Source organism: Mytilus californianus, unplaced genomic scaffold (assembly GCF_021869535.1).
Source record: "Mytilus californianus isolate M0D057914Y unplaced genomic scaffold, xbMytCali1.0.p SCAF_8, whole genome shotgun sequence".
In the NCBI taxonomy this organism is placed as follows: domain Eukaryota; kingdom Metazoa; phylum Mollusca; class Bivalvia; order Mytilida; family Mytilidae; genus Mytilus; species Mytilus californianus.
Window position 1 is genome coordinate 65,391,837 of NW_026262734.1, and position 25,939 is coordinate 65,417,775.

General features: G+C 32.3%; 2 protein-coding genes and 1 long non-coding RNA gene across 3 annotated transcripts in view; 1 reads left to right on the top strand and 2 right to left on the bottom strand.

Moving 5' to 3' along the window:
• Positions 1-25,939, top strand: part of LOC127710652 (septin-2-like) — a 635,810-nt gene that overhangs the window by 315,239 nt on the left and 294,632 nt on the right. The gene's annotated exons all lie outside the window — the stretch shown is intronic.
• The window catches only part of LOC127710656 (tectonic-like complex member MKS1), a 32,305-nt gene continuing 8,046 nt past the window's right edge, over positions 1,681-25,939 (bottom strand). Inside the window, exons 7-19 of the mRNA XM_052216613.1 lie at positions 24,366-24,496; positions 22,553-22,598; positions 21,531-21,624; positions 20,556-20,598; positions 18,015-18,077; positions 17,485-17,555; positions 12,760-12,838; positions 11,030-11,137; positions 9,678-9,811; positions 4,450-4,532; positions 4,240-4,299; positions 3,145-3,182; positions 1,681-2,921 (exon numbers count right to left, since the gene is read on the bottom strand). Of these exons, the coding sequence (XP_052072573.1) occupies positions 2,821-2,921; positions 3,145-3,182; positions 4,240-4,299; positions 4,450-4,532; positions 9,678-9,811; positions 11,030-11,137; positions 12,760-12,838; positions 17,485-17,555; positions 18,015-18,077; positions 20,556-20,598; positions 21,531-21,624; positions 22,553-22,598; positions 24,366-24,496 (1,051 nt within the window). The 3' untranslated portion in view covers positions 1,681-2,820. The remainder of the gene's footprint in view (positions 2,922-3,144; positions 3,183-4,239; positions 4,300-4,449; positions 4,533-9,677; positions 9,812-11,029; positions 11,138-12,759; positions 12,839-17,484; positions 17,556-18,014; positions 18,078-20,555; positions 20,599-21,530; positions 21,625-22,552; positions 22,599-24,365; positions 24,497-25,939) is intronic.
• LOC127710664 (uncharacterized) lies at positions 15,903-17,251 on the bottom strand. The gene is made up of 3 exons (XR_007986258.1): positions 17,151-17,251; positions 16,831-16,880; positions 15,903-16,000 (listed from the first exon to the last, which is right to left on the bottom strand). It is a non-coding gene; the product is annotated as an uncharacterized LOC127710664 (long non-coding RNA).

The window sequence follows — 25,939 nt, forward strand, 5'->3', positions numbered from 1 at the left end:
TTTGACTTATATCTCTGAAACAAAAGCATTTGGAGCAAATCTGAAATGAGGTTTAAAAGTTCATCAGGTCAAGATCTATCTGCCCTGAAAATTTCAGACGCATCAGACAACCCGTTTTTGGGTTGCTGCCCCTGAATTGGTAATTTTAAAAAATTGTGCAGTTTTTGGTTATCTTGAATATCATAATAGATTGTCAAATGACCCCTTAAGGAGTTATTGCCCTATAAAGACAATTTTTCACTATTTTTCATATTTTTTTATCTTTTACAAAAATCTTCTCCTCTTAATCTACTTCGCCAAATGGAATTAAAGTTAATCACAATTATTAATAGAGTATCTTGATTGAAAATGTATCTGATGACCCTGCCCTACAACCAACATGGTCCCCATTGGAATAGTTTGCCAAATGTTATAAAGGATTCAAGTCATATCGAAAGCTTTAAGGTGAAATGTGCTAATCTTTTTTTCACAAAACAAAATGAGTAGACAAACTTTTTTTTTTTTTTTTTTTTTCTTAGGACATTCTTGCCATGCTAGTTCTTCAGTCTGTTTTCATGCTTGTGTATATAAATTTGTAATTGTGTACATCTCTATTGATTATTGTGTTATATGCATTGATTGTTATATGTATTAATTGTTCATTTCAATGTGTGAAGGCCTCGTGTGAGATTAACAATTGTATGTTAAATGAATTACCTTCGTTAAATAAAGAATTTATTTATTATTTATTATTATTGATAAAACAGAACATAGGGGTTCATATATAGAAGTCTATGGGAAAAATGTAAAAAACAATTTCAAATGGTCACAACTTGAAAATTAATTTAAATAATGATAAGGGGTCTTCAGTAACTATTGTTAGACTACAAAGGGATGACTTGATTTTTTTTCCAGGAGGTGCAATTCTATTTCAGAAAAGGGGGGGGGGGCTGGTGGGGGGGGGTGGTTTATAATTTCTCCTTGATATGTTCCATTTCCAGACTTATTCTGGGTTACTTTTTCTATAAACCATTATTATATCTTTTCTATTAGCATACTTATATCGAGTGAAGGCCCATGCCCATCCCCCCACCCCTGTCTTTTAGCATACTTATATCGAGTGAATGCCCATGCACATCTCCCCCCTCCTGACAGGTTAGTTTGGGTCATGGGAACCCCTGCCCAAATTATTTTTGAAGAGTGTTCCCTAAAAACATGTAAAGGCATTTTTAGCATGTTACAGGCCCTGGGTGAAATAAATTTTGGAGTGGAGGAGAGGAAATTTTTAATTTGTGTTAATTATCTTGAATATCATTATAGATTGAGATATACTGTAAACTGCAAAAATATCAAGCAAAGAAAGATCTACAAATAATTTAACATGACCAATTGGTAATTGACATCTTATTTGGAGTTATTGTCCTTAAAAGTTATTTTCTGCAATTTATTGGTAATTTTGGTAAATCTTTTCTAAAATCTTCTGCTTTTGATTTAACTACTGGGCCAAATTACACCAAATTTTGCCTCAATCATTATTAGGGTATCTATTTGATTTTAACCTTATTTTAAATGATTTCAAAAACCACAGTTGATACAGGTGAGCGACACATTCTCTTGAGAGCCTCATGTTTATGTAATGCCACAACACAACAAGATATCATGGATATTGTAAATAACAAAATATATAAACAAACAAATATATTAATTTATCACATTTTAATTCTATCCATATATCAAAATAAATATACAAACGATATATAAATGTACAAAAAATATAATGGACGGAGTAAAATAATATTATTCACTAACAATTGAATTAAGTACTCTAATCTCTTAACCATCAACAAGGCAATGTTAGAAGGTGGACTTCTAACCATATATAGCTCCATGAGGCCCTTAAATTTGTCTCTGAATATTTGAAAAAAGAAAAAAGAGAGGCGAAAGATACTAAATGTAATATGTTTTATAATTCTTCAAATTGGGCAGAAGTACTTTACATACCTCCTTTTGAAAGAATATATTATATTTCACATTTCTCTTGTGTTTTCACACTAAATGTTCAAGACAGAAACCAGAGGCAGATTTAGGGGGAATCCAGGGTTGTAGGTTAGGGGGGATGCTAACTAATTTTTTTGAGGTAAAATTATCGCAATATTCTTCTTGAATGGATGCAATTTAGATATTTCGCGGAGGACAACCCATGCTTTGCAATTTTTTTTTGGGGAGGGGGGGGGGGGGGGGGGGGGGGAGACCCGCCATGCCCACTCCTGAATCCGCCCCTGATGTGAACTTTTCCTTCAGTGTCTGTGATGTTCTTATCTTGTAGATAAGTAATATCTTTTCTTTTCTAGTTATCACAATAACGGTATATTTTTTTGGTTTTCTAAGATCTACAATTCATGTTAAGTGATCTGGTTGTAAAATGATTGAAAAACCTGACAGATACATTTAAAATATTTTAGTTGATATAAAAAATATTATGTCACTTCGATCTGTAACTGTCTTATACTAAGTTTCATTATAAACCCAACATCACGACAAAATAAAAATTTTCAGATTGACTGATTGATTTTTTGGTGTTAAGCACCACTTTTTAGCATAATAGGTTATTTAGTGGAGGCCAGTTTTCATTGGTGGAGAAAGCCAAAGAGAACCACAACCTTCAGCAGGAAAACTGGAAATCCTAATCAATCAAGATTGGATTATTAAAAATCGAAGATGTTCAGAAGTATTTATCCTGTTGTCAAAATTTTCAGTTTGTCTTTCTCTATAACTTTCTTTTACCAACTTTAACCAGCAATTTTTTTAACATATTTCATAAAAATAAGACAAGTTTATTTTCTAAGCTGCAGACTCTACAGATCGTCCTGTCGTTTTTGTCAATTCCTTTTCTGCATTTTCTCTTGCCTGCATCATTCTCTGCCTTGCTTTCTTGAATGCTTCTACAATTAAAAAATAAAGTCAACGTAAATAGGTATTCTTAATCAGAATGAATTCTAAAAATAAGTATACGTATCTAAGGGTCTGGATTGGGGTTGCTGAATAGAGAAAAATGGACCAATAACGAATTTCATGATATGTCTAATGTCATACATAATGTTGTCTTAAACTGTTAGTATATACATACTTGAACAAACAGATCAATAGATTGTGATGAAAACTTACCTAAAACTGAGGCAATATTGGCTTGAACAGCATTTACACTGAAAATAGAATGAAACACATTAAAAAAACAAAAATTATGACTTTTCTTTACACATCATCAACTAATGTTTAATAAATAATACTACATAGTACTAAAGTAAAAGGCATCCCTATTTGATTTGTTGCAACACCTTTTTCTCTTGATCAATCTTCAATGATAAACAACAACTTTCAATGATCACAAATTTCATATCTATTTTCCTACATGAAAATGTTGCATAAAACTTTGTTTAAATTATATCCTCTAAAAAAATCATCACTTCCCAATATGCAGAAATACCAAAATCCATGTTTGCTATTGGAAAGCCTGATTAAGAATTAAATATGAGATGAAGAATGCAATTGGATGATGTTGTAAACAAATTTAAAATGTTTCTGTGGATAAAACATAGTGTGACGTCACCATTTCTTATTGATAGTGGATGATGAAATGTTTAACATAAATATACTACAAATTTAAAGCAGGACTTAACATAAGAAATTTAAATGAGTAAGGACAGGTTGTGAAAGATACAGAATCCACTAAGCGATCAATATACACTCCAAACTTCATAATCCACTAAACAATCAATATACACTCCAAACTTCATAATCCACTAAACAATCAATATACACTCCAAACTTCATAATCCACTAAACAATCAATATACACTCCAAACTTCATAATCCACTAAACAATCAATATACACTCCAAACTTCATAATCCACTAACAATCAATATACACTCCAAACTTCATAATCCACTAAACAGTCAATATACACTCCAAACTTCATAATCCACTAAAAAATCAATATACACTCCAAACTTCATAATCCACTAAGCAATCAATATACACTCCAAACTTCATAATCCACTAAACAATCAATATACACTCCAAACTTCATAATCCACTAAACAATCAATATACACTCCAAACTTCATAATCCACTAAACAATCAATATACACTCCAAACTTCATAATCCACTAAACAATCAATATACACTCCAAACTTCATAATCCACTAAGCAATCAATATACACTCCAAACTTTCTTAGCTGGATATATTCAAGCTTACCCTAAGTTATCTAACAATGATCCTAGTGACCTTTTCTGTGACTTCTTCTCCATAAATGCTCTGAAAATATTAAACAAGATCGATAATAAGTCTGTTTTTATTTTTTTTATGATCTTCTAAAAAATTATGTTTAAGAGTTCCAAAAATATTGATTATTGATAGGATTTATTTTCTATTTGTTTTATCTGTATAAAGAGAGACAACTCTTACCTGGCCTGCATCATAACATTGAGGTTGACTGTAACTTCTCCTGTCGTTTCTGTACGGAATCCATATTTACTCAAATGACTTCCCTGAAACAATGGTTTGTTCATACATCATTAAGAAACATAATAATTGGTTAACATAAATATACTTCCAAACAATGACTTCTAAATTTACCATCACATATTGCTTTATAAAATTTTGTCAATAAAAGCACCAATGCTAAAATTAATTGTTTCAAAATATTCAATTTTTGTTTTTGTTTTAAAAAAAACCCAGGGCAAAACACATGACAAAATATGACCCAAAATAACTCTAACATAATAATGTTAACAATTGTGAATAGTTGACTACAAAATGAAGGATGAATATGCTCTCAGTCAGAAACCAAATAGAATCATGTGCAAAACAGTGTAGCCGAGACCATTGATTGGCGCGCTAAAATATCCCATTGACTGGGTCAGATTAGGTGAACGTTCGTCTGTAACGCCCACAACTCACGACGTATTTATTATAGACATTTAAACTGTGGGGTCACCAAAGGGTCTCAAAGCCTAAATAAAATAATTCGAAAAACTAATCAGGAATAACCTTTGTGTTTTGATTTATATTGAATACTTAAACGTTCTTTACTTGTGTTTTTTGTTATGTTTTGATAATGAATTTTTATGATATCGGACGTTCTTTCAGCAAAAAAGGATTTAACTGGCTTTAAAAGTTACAATGGATGTGTTGATTATTATATTTTTTTCGGACGTCAAAGCGATTTAACAATTGCGGTTGTCCAATTATGTCAACTTTTAACTTTTATCTGGTCAAAATTTTATTTTAGAACGAATGCATGATCAACTTTAAAAAGTGTGCAAACACAAAACATATAGACAAAATATACTTCTTTCCGGTTTTCTTTTTCGTACTTGCAAGTTATTAGACAGTAAAAAGGCTATTTGGATCAAGCCTTGTGAAATTTGCATTTACGTTTTTGAATATGTACAGTCAAGTTTAGCGATTGATAATTCATTGATAACATTCTGGCGTATCACAAACAAACAACTTGTAACGTCTCATTTCATTGGCCGAAAGATTTAAGTACAACAACAATTGTAGTGTGCACGTGAATTGACACAGGTGACCGACAATGGAATGTACTACGTTACTACGAACGTAAAAAACTATGATTTTTGGCCCAAATAATTATATAAGTATTTTGTGAATTTCAAATAGTGGGGTCGAAATATTATACTAATAATTTGTGTTAAGTAATATTCTTTATGCATGCAGCACTTGTACCGCACTATGAAAAATATAAGGATAAAATAAAATACATGTGCCGCTTTTATACGGATGCATGTATGAACCACTTTAATTTCTTTCATATTGACGCTAGGTTATTATCCTGACAATGTCGTAATTACTTATAATAAGGATCTCATAATACTGATCCATTTCAAATTTATGATGGGTTGCACATTCCTCTTTTATTGTTTTCATGCTATAAAACGAAAAAGTAGCTAAGCGTTTGGTCATTCAGAAATGACGTGTCATAAACGAGCAAATTGTCCCCGAAAGATCGTATCATGTGTGCACGTGAATATAGATGTACTATGCAATGTACTATCATGGTCACCACGAAATTCAAATGAATTCAGTGAAGGCATGTTGGTGTAAAAAGGTTTGAAATGTTTCATCGGCGAAGATTTTATTTTTGCATGTGTCGAACTAAAAAATAAATAAATACTTGTGAGAAATGTCGTAGTTTATAAGGAACTATATAAATGTACTGTTTTCGATTGTAATTGGTTGAAAATTTATCCTTTAATTTCATACCGTAAGAATAGAGCTTTGCATAACATTGTTGAACTATCCGCCAAAGTAACGTGTGGCATGCGTGCGTATTAAAATGAAATACAAAATCATACATGTATGATAAACTTATAAACGAAATATTAAGAAATTAAGGATGACTACTGTAAAAGTATGTACAAAAATGGAGTCACCTTTTATCAATACATTTAGTGAATAACCACACTGTTTAAAACTGATTGTTTTCTATGCAACTATTTAAATATTTACAATATATAATTTTCAACCGAGGACAGCAAAACAGTTAATTATAAATTAAGAAAGTATATCGCTGGAGTTTATAAAGTACATTTCCTTCCACTGTGTCATGGTTTGCCATCTCCATTTTTTCTCTAAACAAAGCATGGCTGGTTACATGTTCTGAATTTACTTAGAATTTCAGGATTTTTTTTTCAAAATTAAGTAAACTAAATCAGAAAAAAAATCACACTATCCTAAAACTTATGAAAGAATATGAATAATGAACATGACAGTTTATAACACAAACCCATTTACTATAAAAATCGAGCGATATCTTTAGTATGTAATTTGGTTATTTTTGTAGTTAAGTACGGTTTCATTTCAAGTACAACGTTAATTCATCAAGTCCATTGAATAAAAGATAAGGCAGGGTGAGCAACTTGACAAAAAACTAGAGGCTCTAAAGAGCCTGTGTCGCTCACCTTGGTCTATGTGCATATTAAACAAAGGACACAGATGGATTCATGACAAAATTGTGTTTTGGTGATGGTGATGTGTTTGTAGATCTTACTTTACTGAACATTCTTGCTCCTTACTACTATCTCTATCTATAATGAACTTGGCCCGGTAATTACAGTGGAAAATACTTTGTAAAAATTTACAAAAATTTACAAAATTTATGAAAATTGTAAAAAATTTACTATAAAGGGCAATAACTCCTTAAGGGGTCAATTGACCATTTTGGTCATGTTGCCTTATTTGTAGATCTAACTTTGCTGTACATTATTGCTGTTTACAGTTTATCTCTATCTATAATAATATTCAAGATAATAACCAAAAGCTGCAAAATTTTCTTAAAATTACCAATTCAGGGGCAGCAACCCAACAACGTGTTGCCTGATTGGTCTGAAAATTTCAGGGCAGATAGATCTTGACCTAATGAACAATTTTATTTTCATCAGATTTGCTCTAAATGCTTTGGTTTCAGAGATATGAGCCAAAAACTGCATTTTACCCTATGTACTATTTTTTAGCCATGTCAGCCATCTTGGTTCGCGAGCAGGGTCATCGGACACATTTTTTAAACTAGATACCCTAATGATGATTGTGGACAAGTTTGGTTAAATTTGTCTTAGTAGTTTCAGAGGAGAAGGTTTTTGTAAAAAATTACAAAAATTTACGAAAAATGGTTAAAAATTGACTATAAAGGGCAATAACTCCTTAAGGGGTCAACTGACCATTTTGGTCATGTTGACTTATTTGTAGATCTTACTTTGCTGAACATTATTGCTGTTTACAGTTTATCTCTATCTATAATAATATTCAAGATAATAACAAAAAACGGCAAAATTTCCTTAAAATTACCAATTCAGGGGCAGCAACCCAACAACGGGTTGCCTGATTGGTCTGAAAATTTCAGGGCAGATAGATCTTGACCTAATGAACAATTTTATCCTCATCAGATTTGCTCTTAATGCTTTGGTTTCAGAGATATGAGCCAAAAACTGCATTTTACCCTATGTACTATTTTTTAGCCATGTCGGCCATCTTGGTTTGCGGGCGGGGTCATCGGACACATTTTTTAAACTAAATACTCTAATGATGATTGTGGACAAGTTTGGTTAAATTTGTCTTAGTAGTTTCAGAGGAGAAGATTTTTGTAAAAGATTACAAAAATTTACGAAAAATGGTTAAAAATTGACTATAAAGGGCAATAACTCCTTAAGGGGTCAACTGACCATTTTGGTCATGTTGACTTATTTGTAGATCTTACTTTGCTGAACATTATTGCTGTTTACAGTTTATCTCTATCTATAATAATATTCAAGATAATAACCAAAAACGGCAAAATTTCCTTAAAATTACCAATTCAGGGGCAGCAACCCAACAACGGGTTGTCCGATTCATCTGAAAATTTCAGGGCAGATAGATCTTGACCTGATAAACAATTTTACCCCATGTCAGATTTGCTCTAAATGCTTTGGTTTCAGAGATATATGCCAAAATCTACATTTTACCCCTATGTTCTATTTTTAGCCATGGCAGCCATCTTGGTTGGTTGGCCGGGTCACCGGACACATTTTTTAAACTAGATACCCCAATGATGATTGTGGCTAAGTTTGGTCAAATTTGGCCCAGTAGTTTCAGAGGAGAAGATTTTTGTAAAAGTTTACGGACGACGGACGCAGGACGACGGACGACGGACGACGGACGCAAAGTGATGAGAAAAGCTCACTTGACCTTTCAGGTCAGGTGAGCTAAAAAGGCAGGGTGACGATTTATGTAAAAAAAATCAGGATAAACTAATAAATATAGTCAGGACCTAACAGACTGAAAAATAGAAAGACAGAGATAACAACTAAAAAAAAATGCAGGACAAAATGTTTCATCCAAGTCCCCCACCCCCAATCAAAATAAAGTGGTAGCTCCCTTAATCCAGAACCAATTGAGAGGAGACAGTTGAATTAAATATTCGACGTGACTGTTAAGATTAAAGTTTAAAATTTTACATGCACATGTATAAAAGCTAGAATTGCCATGGGATAATCAAGAACACAATCATGTACGTGAATACGACGATGGAAGTTTTTAACGACCTTGACCGGCTACGTGAATACTGATCAGTCCATTCAGCTTTATAGTACGCGTGTTCTATTTTCGCAGGTGTGAGGTTGAAGGTTTGAAATGACCAATGAAAACGATCGTTCCTTAACGAGTTAATCTAATAAAGTTTGTTTGACTGATTATGTTGCACGACCTTTCGCTAAGCTTGGCCGCAGTTCAGTATACAATGTATAGTTTGATGATCTTTTCTGCTAACTACTATACTTGTGAAAAACCCTTGGCAACAGAAACATATTCAGTTTTTTTTTTAATTGACCCAATTTACATAGTAATGGACGACTTCGTACATTTTATGATCGCAAATGAAATATGTATATATTATACTGTGCACTGTAGTTCGTATATATACTGAGACCCTTTGGCAACCCCACAGTTTAAATTTTTATAATAAATACGTCGTGAGTTGTGGGCGTTACAGACGAACGTTCACCTAATCTGACCCAGTCAATGGGATATTTTAGCGCGCCAATCAATGGTCTCGGCTACACTGTTTTGCACATGATTCTAAACAAGTTCAAAGCATGGTACAAAAATTATATATTAAATCAGCATCAAAAACTATATACCTGAAATGTGGATGGTATAGCTGTGTAAGTCTGATCTTCTAATTCTGGTGATCCTCCCACAAAATATCTCCGTAACTCTGAGGCTACAGACATACCTATAGGTCGCCAACAATGGGATGTTATTTTCTTACTTCCTGTTATAGAAATAAAATATTATTCATTGTACTGTAATAAAGATAAACTAGACAAAGTGATGCCCCCGCACTCCACTCTGAAGTAATTGCATCATAAAAAAGTCAATGTAGAATTTTCTTTGAGATTTTATTGTGTCTGGGAGACACAAATGATGCCCCCACAGATGCAAAGTGTAATTTTAAAATAAGTTTAACTATCTCCCAAATGAGCAAATATTAATAAAAATTAAAACCCTGAACACATGCACACCCTCAATATATGTACAAACAGCCAGCAAAGTGAAAACTTCCTAGCATTCAAACTGTAGGAGGAGTTATCTGGAATAACTATATACCCATAATGGGACGGACGGAAGGACCAACGGAAGGACTGACGGACGGACAGACAGGGGTAAAACAATATGCCCCCAAACTTTCATTTGCAGGGGCATAAAAAACAAGTAAAACTGTGAGCTACTGCTCACTGATGATACCCCCGCCAAAATATTTTGGTAAACAGGAAGTTGTTGAGTGATGAATCTGAAAACGCATCACACGGTGTAACTTACTTATATAAACCCTGAAACCAAATTTCAGAAATCCTTGTCAAGTAGTTCCTGAGAAAAATGCGACGAAAATATTCATGGGACGGACGGAAGGACAGACAGAGGTAAAACAGTATATCCCCACTTTTTTAAAACAGGGGTATAATAATTCAGCAATCCTAAGCTACCCACAAATAGGTTTCTTACTACTGTTGATTCATTATTTCTTTGTAGGGTACCAATTTTCATTGATTTCTTAGGTAAAGGTGAACTATTAATTTCAATGGTTGATGAATTACAAATTTTTCTATAGGCATGTGTGCAGACTCCATGAAATCAAATATCCACGAAAATACAATTTTTCCTCAATCCATGGAAATTGGTACCCATGAAAATAAAATTCACAGTATGTAATCTAACCTCTTGTATCAAAGATATATCTCTGTAATTCTGAGGTAATCTATAGGATTCTAACAAAGGGATGATATCCTCTTACTCTGTGTTATCAAAATTAAATCTTTGTAACTATGACAGCTAAGGAATTTTTCATAATTAATTTGTTGTTTTATACACCTACATAATATCATTGATGGACTATTTTAGGTCAAAATGCAATACACAATGTTTCTCAGTATGTCTAGATCTGTATCTTTATTAAATAGATTCTTTAGCATATTAGACCTATTATTCTTACCTGGTGCATTTGGAACAGCTACATATGTATAACCTTCTGTTCTGAATCTCTTGAAAGAGTCTAACGACAGAACTTCCAACATTATTAGTGGGAAATGTGGAACCTCATCTGAAATGTAATGACATATGTACATGAGTTATTGTTAAAGTATTAATTTTCTTACAGTTTTAGTTAGGCCAAAAAAAAATATATGTCGGTTTAAGGTTACATACTTTAAAAAAATAGGGTAGGTAGGTCGGTATTTCCATTCTATTTTAATTTTTCATTTTATTTTTTGTGACATGATTTTGAGTCATGCGGTTTCGTCTTGTCATGGTCCAAGTTGATCATGGGCCGATTTTATCCGTATTTTTAATGATTGGATTATTTCCCTTGGTAATTGGTTGGAAAAAAATGGCGGCAAAGTGTTTATTTCATCACACGAGTTGCGAATTTCCTTCAAAACAGCTGTCAAATTCACGATTGTGAACATTGAGATGTATCAGGCAATTGATTTATATTATTTGCAACACTAATTTTGCTTTTGACACGAGTTCAGTTTATTTTTCACTTTACGACGGAAATAAAATGACTTAGGGTCGGCGCTCAAAAGTAGGGTCGGTCGGGAACCGTAAACAGACATATATTTTTTTTTTTGCCTTATGATGATTTCGAAATATCTACAAAAACATAAAAAAATGTCATAAAAACCTTCATTTCTAAGTCAACATTATTAAGATAAAGTAAAGATAAAAATAACAAATAATAAAATAAAATGTGACAAAGGAATTGGCCAAAATAACCTGTTTAAAAATCTAATATATAATAATAAATAGATATATTTTGTCCTTACAATATCCATCACCAAAATTTGTGAAAAAAAGAAATTTAAGCATTCAGTAGTCTTATAATTCTATAAATACTCAATATCTTACATCTTAAAACAATGTGTTGACACTTTACTGCTTTGGTATAACCCACTTTCTCTATTCAGAAATGTTTGCAAAGTTTCTATTATTGCTAAAAAATTACAAACAAAAGTAAACCAATGCCTGGTCAATCTGTTGTACGATGGAGTCCCTGAAGTGGATACTTCGAGTATGCAGGTTTGTTATGATAAAGCACATAAAATGTAGAGAGTCTTATAACAACAACACTTTAGGGACTGCTGCAGAAAATTTATTGATCTACATGTTTTGGTGCCTAGGGCATCGTCATCAGGATAAAAACAATACAGAAAATTTTGCCTTGAAGTACAAAATTGGGTCAAACACAAACTGTGCAACAGCCGGACATTAACTTTTTATTATATATTTTAGTTCCATTATGTAAGATGACAAAACAAAAACGTATTCATTCAACAAACATTTAAATTTCAATGACATTCACATTTTATTCAACTTTTGTTCAACATGTTCAAGTATACTTTCAGTTTTTATTTATACTCACCATGGTTACATTCTGATGTAATTTATGCATACCCTATTTTGTACTTCAGGTGAAATTTTCCGTATTGTTTTTATTCTGATGAAGGTGCCCTAAGCACCAAAGCATGTAGATCAATAAATTTTCTGCAGCAGTCCCTAAAGTGTTGTTGTTATAAAACTCTACATTTTATTGCTAAAAACCTTTAAAATTTTGATAGCATAATAAGTACATGTAAAATTTAATTTAATAAATAAAACATATTTCAAAATGATCTTCTGTAACGAAAGAGTATTTTTATAGTTTAAATATCGACCCACACTGACCTTGTTCATCTTCATTCACAGAGTCGTTTTTGTAGAACAGTTCAAAACTAAATGGAAAACTGAAGTGGGCAACATCATCCTAAAAGTGAAAAAAACCCATTACATTACTTTACTGGATTAAAACATATAATGATGAAAAATAAGGTTCATAAACCTCAATGTCTTTTATGTTTGATTGTCTTGCTTGATTTCTACTCAATGCCCGATTTAACTGGGTAGGCATTATACAGTACGCACAGAGAGTTTGTAATCGCGAACTCTAATCACGGATTTCGGAGTGTAGCGGTGTCACGCCGTGAATCACGGATTGTACTCCCAATTTCCTCCAAAGATTCTCTCCCAACACCGCGTGGCTGTTAATTGGTTTATTGCCCATCGGATGTACTGAAAATTAATGACGCGTGACAACAAAATCGGATTAGCCAGATTTATTACCTTTGTACATTTAATCGATCTTGATTGCACCTGTGTGCTTTAAAACACGGTATTAAAATTTCCTTTCTTTGACAGATAAAAATGTGACATTTTCATTCAAAATAAGATAATTATTCTTGTATGTATTTGCCCCATGTCATTGTCATTTGAAATAAAACGTACAAACGTATAAAAATACGAATAAAACACTTATTTTGTATTTTTATTATAGTCCGGTCAGGTCATAATTTTTGTTTTTTCAACAAAGACGATATTACTACAATAAGAATCTTTTATGACCTACTCAGTGAGCAATATCCGGTTCATTAATTGTTCAATATATAAATATCAACTGGCTTAAAACAAAATGATGTTTTTACGATAATTTGTCCAATCTAAACCCAAGAGTTAATTTATCGGATCAACAAGTGAACTCTGTTACTTTCAATTTATTTTGCAATGTAAAATATTATGTTTCACTACCTCGGTAGATTACCGACTTGAAATATTTGAACTCAGAAAAGAAACTGTAAAGTGACTACTCTGTTGAACGAAGGGAAAACGTTTTGTATGCAATGTGCCCTATATTCATAAAAACACAACACTGAGAGACATTCCCCGCCCAGACACAACACAATAATCACAACCTAATTTAATTATATGAAGAAGAAAAAAATCATGTGTTTTTTTATCTCTGTTATGATCTGTTATTGATCCTTTATTATTTAAAATAAAATTGGATGGGCGCAATCCGTATTTTACTGCTCGTTAAAAGTCCTTGGCGAAATAAAAAAAAGAAGTATTTCAACAATTAATACTATAGAATATTTAAATGAAATTATATCGTGTTCTACAAGAAAGAAATATGTGGAAAAAATGTGGATCGGATTTTTATGATCTACACATTTTCACAGAGGATCTCTACCAACGCCCAACAGGAACTGAACGACATGCATCCTGTTTTCATCTACCATTTATGTATATTGTTGACCATGGACGTATAAATAATGTCCAGGTTTATGTCCTGTGTTGACTGAGAAACGTAAAATTAAAAGGCTGGTGTTTCTTTTATTCAGAAAAGGATTATATTTTAGATTACGGTTAATCAATTGTAAAAGGACCTTCTAGAGCCTCAATCTTAAGGCATACAAATGTCAATCATTCCAAAGCAAATTTAAACCCCGAATGAATTTTCCCACGGTCATCCAGAAAGGTCACCTGAGTTTACTGTTACGTGATAATATTTCCCGCCAAATAAAAATTTCGTGGTCAAAATTGATGTCACTATTTTTAGCATTCAATATTGTGAGCGAAGTCAAGTTCAAAGTTTAACCACGGACTGTTGATCACTGAGATGTGTATCGTCTTCCCACGGCAATTAATTTCTTTTAAAAAATAAAAAAATCACTGTCCTTTATACAACACACAAGTTTACATTCATTGTGCGTAAATGAATATTATGCAACGACGAGTTGATGCAGCTATAGAATTATTCCTGTTGTAGCCGAAATGTAATTATTTATCCTAAAGTAATGCAAACAAATCGTAAAGAGATAATGCCGTAGACTTATTAAGCATAACGAATGGTGAATGGTATTTTCTTTTTTACTTGCATATACAAATTTTGAGACACGTAATTTTCTTTAAACTGCTCACTTTTATATTCAGCGTTCGTTTCCGTTTATTTTTACGCAAGTATGTTTTTTTTCGTAAATAAAATAATTTACAGATGAACTTAAACAAGGTCAAAATCCAAGTATAGTTTTTGTTATAAAACTTTAATGCAATTGAAAGAATTGACAACAACATTCTGCTTTTAAATCTTTAATTTGTTTCAAGCAATTATGTAATCATAAAATGAAAATGGCGTGGACTTTTTAGCATAACGAATAGTGAATAATATTTTGTTTTTTACTTGTATACAAAACTTTGAGACATGTAATTTTCCTTTAAACTGCCCACATTTATTCAGCGTAAGTCTCCGTTTATTTTTACACAAGTATATCTCTTTTGTAAATTAAATATTAATTTACTGACCAGAAAAAAACGAGGTAAAAATCAAATATAGTTTTTTTTTAATAAAACTATTTTTAAATGGACAGTGTAATTGAAAGAATTAACAACAACGTTTTGCTTTTAAATCTTTTATTTGTTTCAAGCAATCAGAAATATAACCTGATTATCAATAGACAGGAAATACAATTGTTTAATTACATAAGTAATCTCACATACCTTGACTGTCGCGTGCCGGTATAGATCAGAAGGATTAGGGCAATTAATTGCCTGGTGTGACACCGCGTCACACCGGTCTGGGAGAGATGTCGCTAATACAATAAACAAAAGGTAGCGAATTTACGCGGAAGTCGGAGGGAATACTCCCAAATTTCTCCGAGAATTTAGGGAGGGATGTCGGAGTTTCCTGGTGTCACACCAATAAAAAACTTGGTGTTCGGAGTTTGGGAAGCCTTTCACGAAATTTGTACTGTATGTGTCAATATCTTTACATCAAGCTTTTTTAAAATTTCCTAGAGAGCACCAACCACTGAAATGTTCATTTTGATTGTCGACTATATTCAAACTATAACTATCGTTGCAAGCTTAATAGTGATGTAGCCCACATGTGCCCAATGTTTTGTTTTGAATTATAACATGGCCTTGTTTACAAAGTGAAAGAAGAGTGTCATATTATGAATTATTATTAATTATTATGAATCCAAATGTTGTAAACTATAGATGCTTACCCTTCCTTCTACTTTAGTAGAACATGTCTGTGTAACCTATAGATGCTTACCCTTCCCTCCACTTTAGTAGAACATGTCTGTGTAACCTATAGATACTTACCCTTCCTTCCACTTTAGTAGAACATGTCTGTGTAACCTATAGATGCTTACCCTTCCTTCCACTTTAGTAGAACATGTCTGTGTGACCCAGGATAAACTATAGATACTTACCCTTCCTTCTACTTTAGTAGAACATGTCTGTGTAACCTATAGATGCTTACCCTTCCTTCCACTTTAGTAGAACATGTCTGTGTGACCCAGGATAAACTATAGATACTTACCCTTCCTTCTACTTTAGTAGAACATGTCTGTGTAACCCAGGATAAACTATAGAAACTTACCCTTCCTTCTACTTTAGTAGAACATGTCTGTGTAACCTATAGATGCTTACCCTTCCTTCCACTTTAGTAGAACATGTCTGTGTGACCCAGGATAAACTATAGATACTTACCCTTTCTTCAACTTTAGTAGAACATGTCTGTGTGACCCAGGATAAACTATAGATACTTACCCTTCCTTCTACTTTAGTAGAACATGTCTGTGTAACCCAGGATAAACTATAGAAACTTCCCCTTCCTTCTACTTTAGTAGAACATGTCTGTGTAACATATAGATGCTTACCCTTCCTTCCACTTTAGTAGAACATGTCTGTGTAACCCAGGATAAACTATAGATACTTACCCTTCCTTCCACTTAAGTAGAACATGTCTGTGTAACCCAGGATAAACTATAGATACTTACCCTTCCTTCCACTTTAGTAGAACATGTCTGTGTAACCTATAGATACTTACACTTCCTTCCACTTTAGTAGAACATGTCTGTGTAACCTATAGATACTTACCCTTTCTTCCACTTTAATAGAACATGTCTGTGTAACCTATAGATGCTTACCCTTCCTTCCACTTTAGTAGAACATGTCTGTGTAACCTATAGATGCTTACCCTTCCTTCCACTTTAGTAGAACATGTCTGTGTAACCCAGGATAAACTATAGATACTTACCCTTCCTTCCACTTAAGTAGAACATGTCTGTGTAACCCAGGATAAACTATAGATACTTACCCTTCCTTCCACTTTAGTAGAACATGTCTGTGTAACCTATAGATACTTACACTTCCTTCCACTTTAGTAGAACATGTCTGTGTAACCTATAGATACTTACCCTTTCTTCCACTTTAATAGAACATGTCTGTGTAACCTATAGATGCTTACCCTTCCTTCCACTTTAGTAGAACATGTCTGTGTAACCTATAGATGCTTACCCTTCCTTCCACTTTAGTAGAACATGTCTGTGTAACCCAGGATAAACTATAGATACTTACCCTTCCTTCCACTTAAGTAGAACATGTCTGTGTAACCCAGGATAAACTATAGATACTTACCCTTCCTTCCACTTTAGTAGAACATGTCTGTGTAACCTATAAATACTTACACTTCCTTCCACTTTAGTAGAACATGTCTGTGTAACCTATAGATACTTACCCTTTCTTCCACTTTAGTAGAACATGTCTGTGTAACCTATAGATACTTACCCTTCCTTCCACTTTAGTAGAACATGTCTGTGTGACCCAGGATAACTGTTGATGTTTCTCAGCTGTCCAAACTATTAAAACAGAAATTTTCTGAAATAAATTCTTTTTTTTCAAATAAATTACCATATCCAAAAAAGGTTCATGTTTACGGTTTTCAGACCTTCTCTTAACATTTTTAAGAGGATCCTTTTTTTTTAAATTTTCAAACTTTTCAAAATATATCAGTTGTTGTAACCACAAACTTTTAAAACAAAAGCCTGATGGAATAAATCAACCCTGTTAATAGCATTGTCTTGTTCATTGACAAATGTTAAGAGTAAACTTCCAATATGAAGATAATAAAAGAATGATTTACTATACTAGAAATTCTTATAAATTTAATATTCTACACAATTTACAAATATATATTTGCAAAGTGACCATAATAGTTGTTAATTCATTATCTATAACAGTTGCAGTTGATGTATTTAAAATCAAGTAGCTAAATACTGATGGCTTTGAAAATATAACTTAATAATATATATACTTACATTTTGGGAGATCAACAAAGAAATGGCAGTAGAGATCATCATACTCAAAATTTTTGGCAGACTCTGAAATATATACCATTGTAAATATTGGTTGACAAGAAAAATGACAGACAGTAATGGAAATATTTTCTAATTATAGAATTTTTTTTTTCATTTTTGTATTTGAAAATGTGAGTCTAGAAAAATTCTTTATAAATTTCATTTTTTACCCAATTAAGGTATATATATTTTACCCCATTTTTGTACAATTTTCCGTAAAATTTGAACTATTTTTGGAAGAAACATTCCTTTTAGTTTACAGATCATTCAAAGGAGGTTTGGGGTATATTCCAATGAGACAGCAACCCAATGACATGACAAAAAAACCCCAAACAGATGACAATGAGAGGTCAATATATAGTCTTAAATAAAATAGAAAATTTCTAAACAATATGCCAACTTTTAAATCACCACTAATCTATACCTGTTGACAGTAATTTTAACAGAGGTTATCTAAAATTTTCCAAAATATCACAGATTAAAATATATTTTATTTTGATTTTTCAACATTTGATTGACAATTAGTTCTAAACATAATTTCTCATTTGTCCACCTTCCTCTTTTACATCTCGTTATAAATTATAAAATATTTATACAACCTAATATAAAATCAAAGAGCTGAAAGCTCTAAGTAAAAATGACGCCATTGTCTCTCATATTGGGATATTTTTGATACAAGTCTTGATTTTTACTTAATTTACCTACTGAATCTTAGGCAAAGTTTCAATTTATGGTAGGTAGGGTGACTGATAGAATAGATATGAATTGTTTCCACAATCTATAGCGTTTTTATTTGTTTGTCAAGATATATATATATGTGTGTGAAGTGAAAATAACTACTAGTTTTTCTGCTGTACAAAGAAATAGCTCAAGACTACCTGAACAATCTACAATATTCAAAGTAATATGTGAATGTGTTTCCCTTATTTGTAGAATTATTTAACAAAATGATTATGAAGAGCCTGTAGTAAGAAAGCTCTTATACCCAACATAGTCCTTATTCAAGAGATAAGTTACAGGTGACCTAGTGACAACATCACATTGTTATTTCAGTTACCTAAACATGACCAATTTCTATAGATTTAGACAATTATATAATAAGTATTGTTATACTAGTTTCACAGTTACAAACAAAGTGACACCATCTATACAACTTAATTTCATTGTGAAGAGGCTGTAGTAAGCAAGCTTACACTGAAATCTTAAAATGACAACATAAATTATTGCAAAATTATTTTTTTTTCAAATGATTTAATGTTGAGTACCGTAGTCATTTATTTCAAATAATTGACCCGTAATAAAATAAGGAGATGGGGTGTGATTGCCAATGAGATAACAGTCTGATGTACTATATACCAGAGTTCAAACAATGTGGCTGTTGGCAGTTATAAGTCACTTTCAGACCTCAACAATGTACCAAACCGGTTTATTGTTTTCAGGTACCACAGGAAAAAGAGGAGTTGTGGCCAGGTGCTGCCAGGATTTAAAACTATTAGAATTACACAGTTTTGTCTGCATTCAGAGAAAATTTCATGGTGTAAACACAGCCATTTTTGTTGGTGTATATTAGATGAACCTTAAAGGTGGATTATCAGATTATTGGTCACAGGAATATTAAAGTGATTGTTGACTTTTCAAATATAAAAATATGCACAAAGAAGGAAATATATCTGATTCCTTGTGAAAATTAAAAGATAGAACATTGTACTTTAATTGATTTGGTAATTTAATTTCAAGAATGACAACATGTATGATCTGTTACCATAAGTGTAAAATTTGTCCATTAGCTACTGTTTATTATGTTTATGGTTGAACTGTATCTTTGAACTTTGTCAATCAGTCATGATTTACTTCTTAAGCTGTGTAAGAACCTTCTTGTAATTGAAATTGGTCTGCCATGATCACGATTTCTACAATATTCTGAGTTCCTAACAAGTTCAAAATTTAGCACATTTGCAGTTTACAAAACCCAAAGATAAGGAGAAACAACGATTTTGATTGGCTGATCACAGTTGTCTCCCTTGGGAAAAGTTTGAGGAAAGTTCGAAATATTGGGAACAGTATAATTTAACAAAATCGTGGTTTAGAGGTTTTTACACGATCACAATCGTGCAATCGTGACAAGGGGTTAAAATCGAGTATTTCACGCCTGAATCGTGCAAGTTGGCAGGTATGACAGGTTAAGAAATTAAAGAATGAAAATTACAAATTTAATTCTGTTCCAGTTGTATTTTCAACAATATGATTGAAAATAGTCCGACGGTCATGAAGGTTAATGACCGCCATTTTGTACACAAGAAGACATATTGAAGGGAGACAACACCATCTGTTATTTTAAAATGTACATTTGCAACGCTGGAGTTGTCTTTCTTTTACCAATGTATGAGCATACTAACATTCACTTTAAGTATGTAAAATACGGATCCGAGTTCGGAATGCGGGTTGGAAGTCTGGTCAATGGTAAAAGAAAATTGACTGCGTCATTTTCTAAAAAAAACTAACCTATTTCTCCATACACTAATAATCTGAGTACATCTGGGGCAGGCTAAAATAGAAAGTAAAAGAAGTTCATCAACAAATTCTGGTTCCGTAAAGTTCACATACAACTGTAAATGTCTCCTAATAGTGTGAATTTTATTTCACAATCATTTAGGTATTGAAGTGCTCATTTGAATAAACATATTTCTTAAATAACTGATGAGTTGGTTTGAAGAGATCAATTCAAATCAAAATAAAAACCATACATAAACCATAATTTCTTATATATGTGAATACTGGACAAAGGGGAGTAATTCAATTTATAATAATTCTCTCCCTTGGTCATTTGCTTTCATTGTGATTAATATTTTATCATTCACATAATTCATTTTTCATGATTTTGATGAAACAAAGAAAGATGTAAAAACATAATTTATGTCAAAACCAAGGAAGATGACATCTGCAATTAAGAAGTCCTAAGTATAGGACATCTATGGATATCTGAATTTATATATAAATTTCTTAAATTTCTAATATACATGTTTACAAAGACTATAGAGGTTGATATTTCTAATCTGCATTTAAAAATACCATTGAAAATCCATTATCTATAGTGATAAGGTTGAATACTTCCAATTGTCCACAACTGATGGAACCTTACTGTTAGAACAGATAGTTCCAACTATACACACCAAACCATATATAAGATAATGAACTTTTCAGTGTATGTTTTTTAATTCAGTGTATGCTACATATTTATGCCTACCATTTCATGGTCAGAACAGATAGTGCAAATACACACACCAAACTATATTGATAATGAACTATTCATTGTATTTCTAAATTCAGTGTATGCTTTTAAATTCAGTGTATGCTACATATTTATGCCCACCGTTTCATGGTCAGAACAGATAGTGCAAATACACACGCCAAACTATATTGATAATGAACTATTCATTGTATTTCTTAATTCAGTGTATGCTACATGTTTATACCTACCATTTCAAACTCATCCCCAACACAGGCTTGTAAGAAATCTTTGTGTCTGTTATACACTTCTCTGTACATTTTCATTTCTTTGTCTTGTTCTTGTCTGTAAAACATGGTTTATTTTAGAAATACAGGGATTAGGGCTGTTCCAGAATTATATACATAGGGGGCATGAGAGGATTTTTTTAAGACCCAAACCACACATAATATTAAATTTTTTTTTTACTTATAATTCATACAAAATTCTAATTATTTTATGTGTTTCCAATCCCTCTTGCTGTAATCAATTTTCTAAAAGCCCTTACATAAAAGAACCCAGTTGAAAAATAAAACATAAAATAGCTTTGTGACATCATCCATAATGTTACATTTGCTATGAAAGTAAATGTACTCCAATATAGGACAACCTGTGGTACTTGCCTATAGAGAACAACTGTCACAAGGATCGTGTATTGTGCAGGATTTTGACAATAATTTTGATTTTGTAAATGTATCAGACATTTATGGTAAAATTGTCACTGTGGTTGCAAATTAAGAGGCTACATAATTAGAATTCTTCAAAGCTTATCTACTGCAGCTAGAACACTTTCTGTTGTCTCTATCTGTCTAATATAGTAACAAAGTGATATTTTGTGCAACTTTTATTTCATGTAACATCACTTCTTTTTTTTACAATTTTGGGCTCATTGAGGGATGGAAAATAAATTTTTATTTTTGTGTTAACATTTTCATAACTATTACTGTAGCCTTTTTTAGCTGCAATATAAAAACAAATTTAGATCGATGTTAGAAAAATATCAAATTTTACATAATCTTTGCCCTTCCCCTGTTTTAACCTCATAAAAAAGTCAATATTTTTCTAACATTAACCTTATACATTGTATTGTATACATGTATATGTACATAAAACATGCACCCATATGGTTTGCATTGACGGGGATCACAGTCAATATCATAGTGACTGAAAATTCTTAAATCAGAAAATAGTTAGGCTATTATCTAAATCATTTGTTTTTTTAATTTTTACTGACCTGTTCATTACTTTAGATGCATGTTCTATTGTATATTCAAACACCTCTGAAAATAATAATAACAATTTTGTACAAAAATAATTGTAATGTTTATTTACTGCTTATATAAAAGATACACTGAAACAAATGACATCACTAAAAATAAGTACCAAGCAAAAGATGTATTAATATGAATTTGAACAAATTCAATGAGAGCTGATAAAAAAATACACATGTAAAATTATTATTTTTCGAATTTGACCAACTCCGTTGATTTTGTGGAAGATTGGTGTTAGACTGGCTCATTTACTTTCTTTTCATGTCAATATTCTGTATTGTTTGTTATGCATTTTTTTATCTCTCCCTTCAATTTTGCTTTTACCTGTATTCCAATGAGTAGAGAAATTTTAAATAGTGAATTTTTACAGTCTAGGGGAGATAACCCTAAGCTATTTAGGATCATAAAGTATCAAGCCAATATGCCATGTCTGACACTGTAATCCCTTAAAAAAAATCCCTAGTAAATTTTTGTTGTTATTTAGGAAATATTCTTGACAACTATAATTTAACAAGAGGCTCTCAAGAGCCTGAATTGCTCACCTGTTTTTCAGAGGAGAAGATTTTTAAATGTTAGCAATCTTGATGAACACATTGTGTAAAATTGTCTTTAAAGGGCAATAACTCCTTAAGGGGTCAATTGACAATTATGGTCATATTAACGTTTTTGTAGATCTTACTTTGCTGAACATTATTGCTGCTTACAGTTTATTTATCTATAATAATATTCAAAATAATAACAAAAAACTGCAAAATTTTGTTAAAACTACCAATTCGGTGGCAGCAACCCAACAATGAGTTGTTCAATTCGTCTGAAAATTTCAGGGCCGATAGATCTTGACCAATGAAACAATTTTCCCCGGTTACATTTGCTCTAAAAGATTTAGTTTTTGAGATATAAGCCAAAAACTGCATTTGACCCTTATGTTCTATTTTTAGTCATGGCGGCCATGTTTGTCGATGGATACAAACTTTGGATAGACTTTATAAACAAGATACCCAAAGGAACATTTATTTAAAGTTTGAAGGCAATTGGCCCAGTAGTTTCAGAGGAGAAGATTTTTAAATGTTAGCAAACTTGATGAACAAATTATGTAAAATTGTCTTTAAAGGGCAATAACTCCTTAAGGGGTCAATTGACAATTATGGTCATATTAACTTTTTTGTAGATATTACTTTGCTGAACATTATTGCTGCTAACAGTTTATATATATCTATAATAATATTCAAAATAATAACAAAAAACTGCAAAATTTTGTTAAAACTACCAATTCAATGGCAGCAACCCAACAATGGGTTGTTTGATTTGTCTGAAAATTTCATAGATGATAGATCTTGACCAATTGAACAATTTTACCCAATGTCAGATTTGCTCTAAATGCTTTAGTTTTTGAGATATAAGCCAAAAACTGCATTTGACCCCTATGTTCTATTTTTAGCCATGGCGGCCATGTTTGTCGATGGATCAAAACTTCGGATACAATTTATAAACTAGGTACCCTAAGGAACATTTATTTAAAGTTTGAAGGTATTTGGCCCAGTAGTTTCAGAGGAGATGATTTTTTAAATAGTTTACGACGACAGACAACGACAGACGATGGACGACGACAGACGCCAAGTGATGGCATAAGCTCACATGGGGGCCCTTTGGGCCCCGGTGAGCTAATAAAACAATGTGGATAAACACATACACAAGTTTTTTTCTTGCCATGGTCTTATTTTACCTGTAACAATTACTGATTTGATGGTAACATAGCAACATAATAAAGGATCTTACCTTTTCCGAAGCTTGATGTTTCTACAACATAAGGTTTCCTGCCTCTATTAAAATCTGGCCTCATACATAGCACCCCATTACAGTCCAAGGCAACAATACCTAAAATAACTTCCTCATCTGGGGTGGCTGATCTGAAATTATGCAAAGAAAATGAAAATATTATTTTATAAATATGGTGTGTCTGAAGCACTTTTCTTGATTAACATTCAGGAACTCTCAAAGCTAATAAACTGCTTCGCTGAGCGCAGCTGGATACGCCCGCAGAGGTCTAACCCTGAACAGTTGGGGCAAAAATGGACACAATATTCAAGCTTGATACAGGTCTGAATTTGGATTGTAATTAAATATTTGACATACATCTATTATAGGTTTCTGAATAAATGTAGTCAAAGAACTTGAAGTTGGTTATATGAATTGAATTTATATTCAATTAAAGTTTTTTTGCTGTTGTGCAATACACTGTGCTGTTGCGCAATACTTAGTAAATCTGTTGTCAGACTATAAACAAATAAAATTTATAAAATTCTCAAGGGAGCTTACATCAATAGATATAAACAGTTCACCAAAGTTTCGTACGAATTGCTGAAAGCATTTTTGAGTTTTTGTCTGAAAACTGGAAAATCCCCCCTTTTTTAATGAATAAACCCCATAATTCGGAAATGTAAAATCTAAAATTTATAAAATTCTAAAGGGAGCTTACATCAATAGATATCAACAATTCATCAAAGTTTCATGAGAACTGCTGAAAGCATTTTTGAGTTATTGTCCGAAAACTGGAAAATCCCCCTTTTTTTATGAAAACTGGAAAATCCCCCTTTTTTTATGAATAAAACCCCATAACTCGGAAACGTAAAATCTAAAATTTATAAAAATCCAAAGGGAGCTCATGTCAATAGATATAAACAATTAACCAAAATTTCTTGCAAGTTGGTGAAAGCATTGTTGAGTTATTGTCCGAAAACTGGAAAATCCCCCTTTTTTTAATGAATAAAACCCCATAACTCGGAAACGAAAGATCTAAAATTTATAAAAAACGAAAGGGAGCTCGAATCAATAGATATAAACAATTCACCAAAGTTTTAAGCAAATTGGTTAAAGCGTTTTGAGTTAATGTCCGACATGTTGACGACGGACGGACGGACGAACAACGGTATACCATAATACGTCCCGTAAACGGGCGTATAAAAATTAGAAAGCAAAGGATGTAAAAACAAGAATGTGAACACGGATGCCCAATTCACACTATCATTTTCTATGTTCAGTGGACCGTGAAATTGGGGTCAAAACTCTAGTTTTACATTAAAATTAGAAAGATCATATCATAGGGAACATGTGTACTAAGTTTCAAGTTGAGTGGACTTCAACTTCAGCAAAATCTACCTTGACCAAAATCTTTAACCTGAAGCGGGACAGACAGACAAACGGAAGGAGGTACCGACGCACAGACCGAAAAAAAAACATAATGCCCCTTTACTATCGTAGGTGGGGCATAAAAACATATCTTGAAGAGCTATATTGCCAAAGGGGAAATAAAAACAATAGTTAATATACCAATAAGGAGGTGTGGTATGATT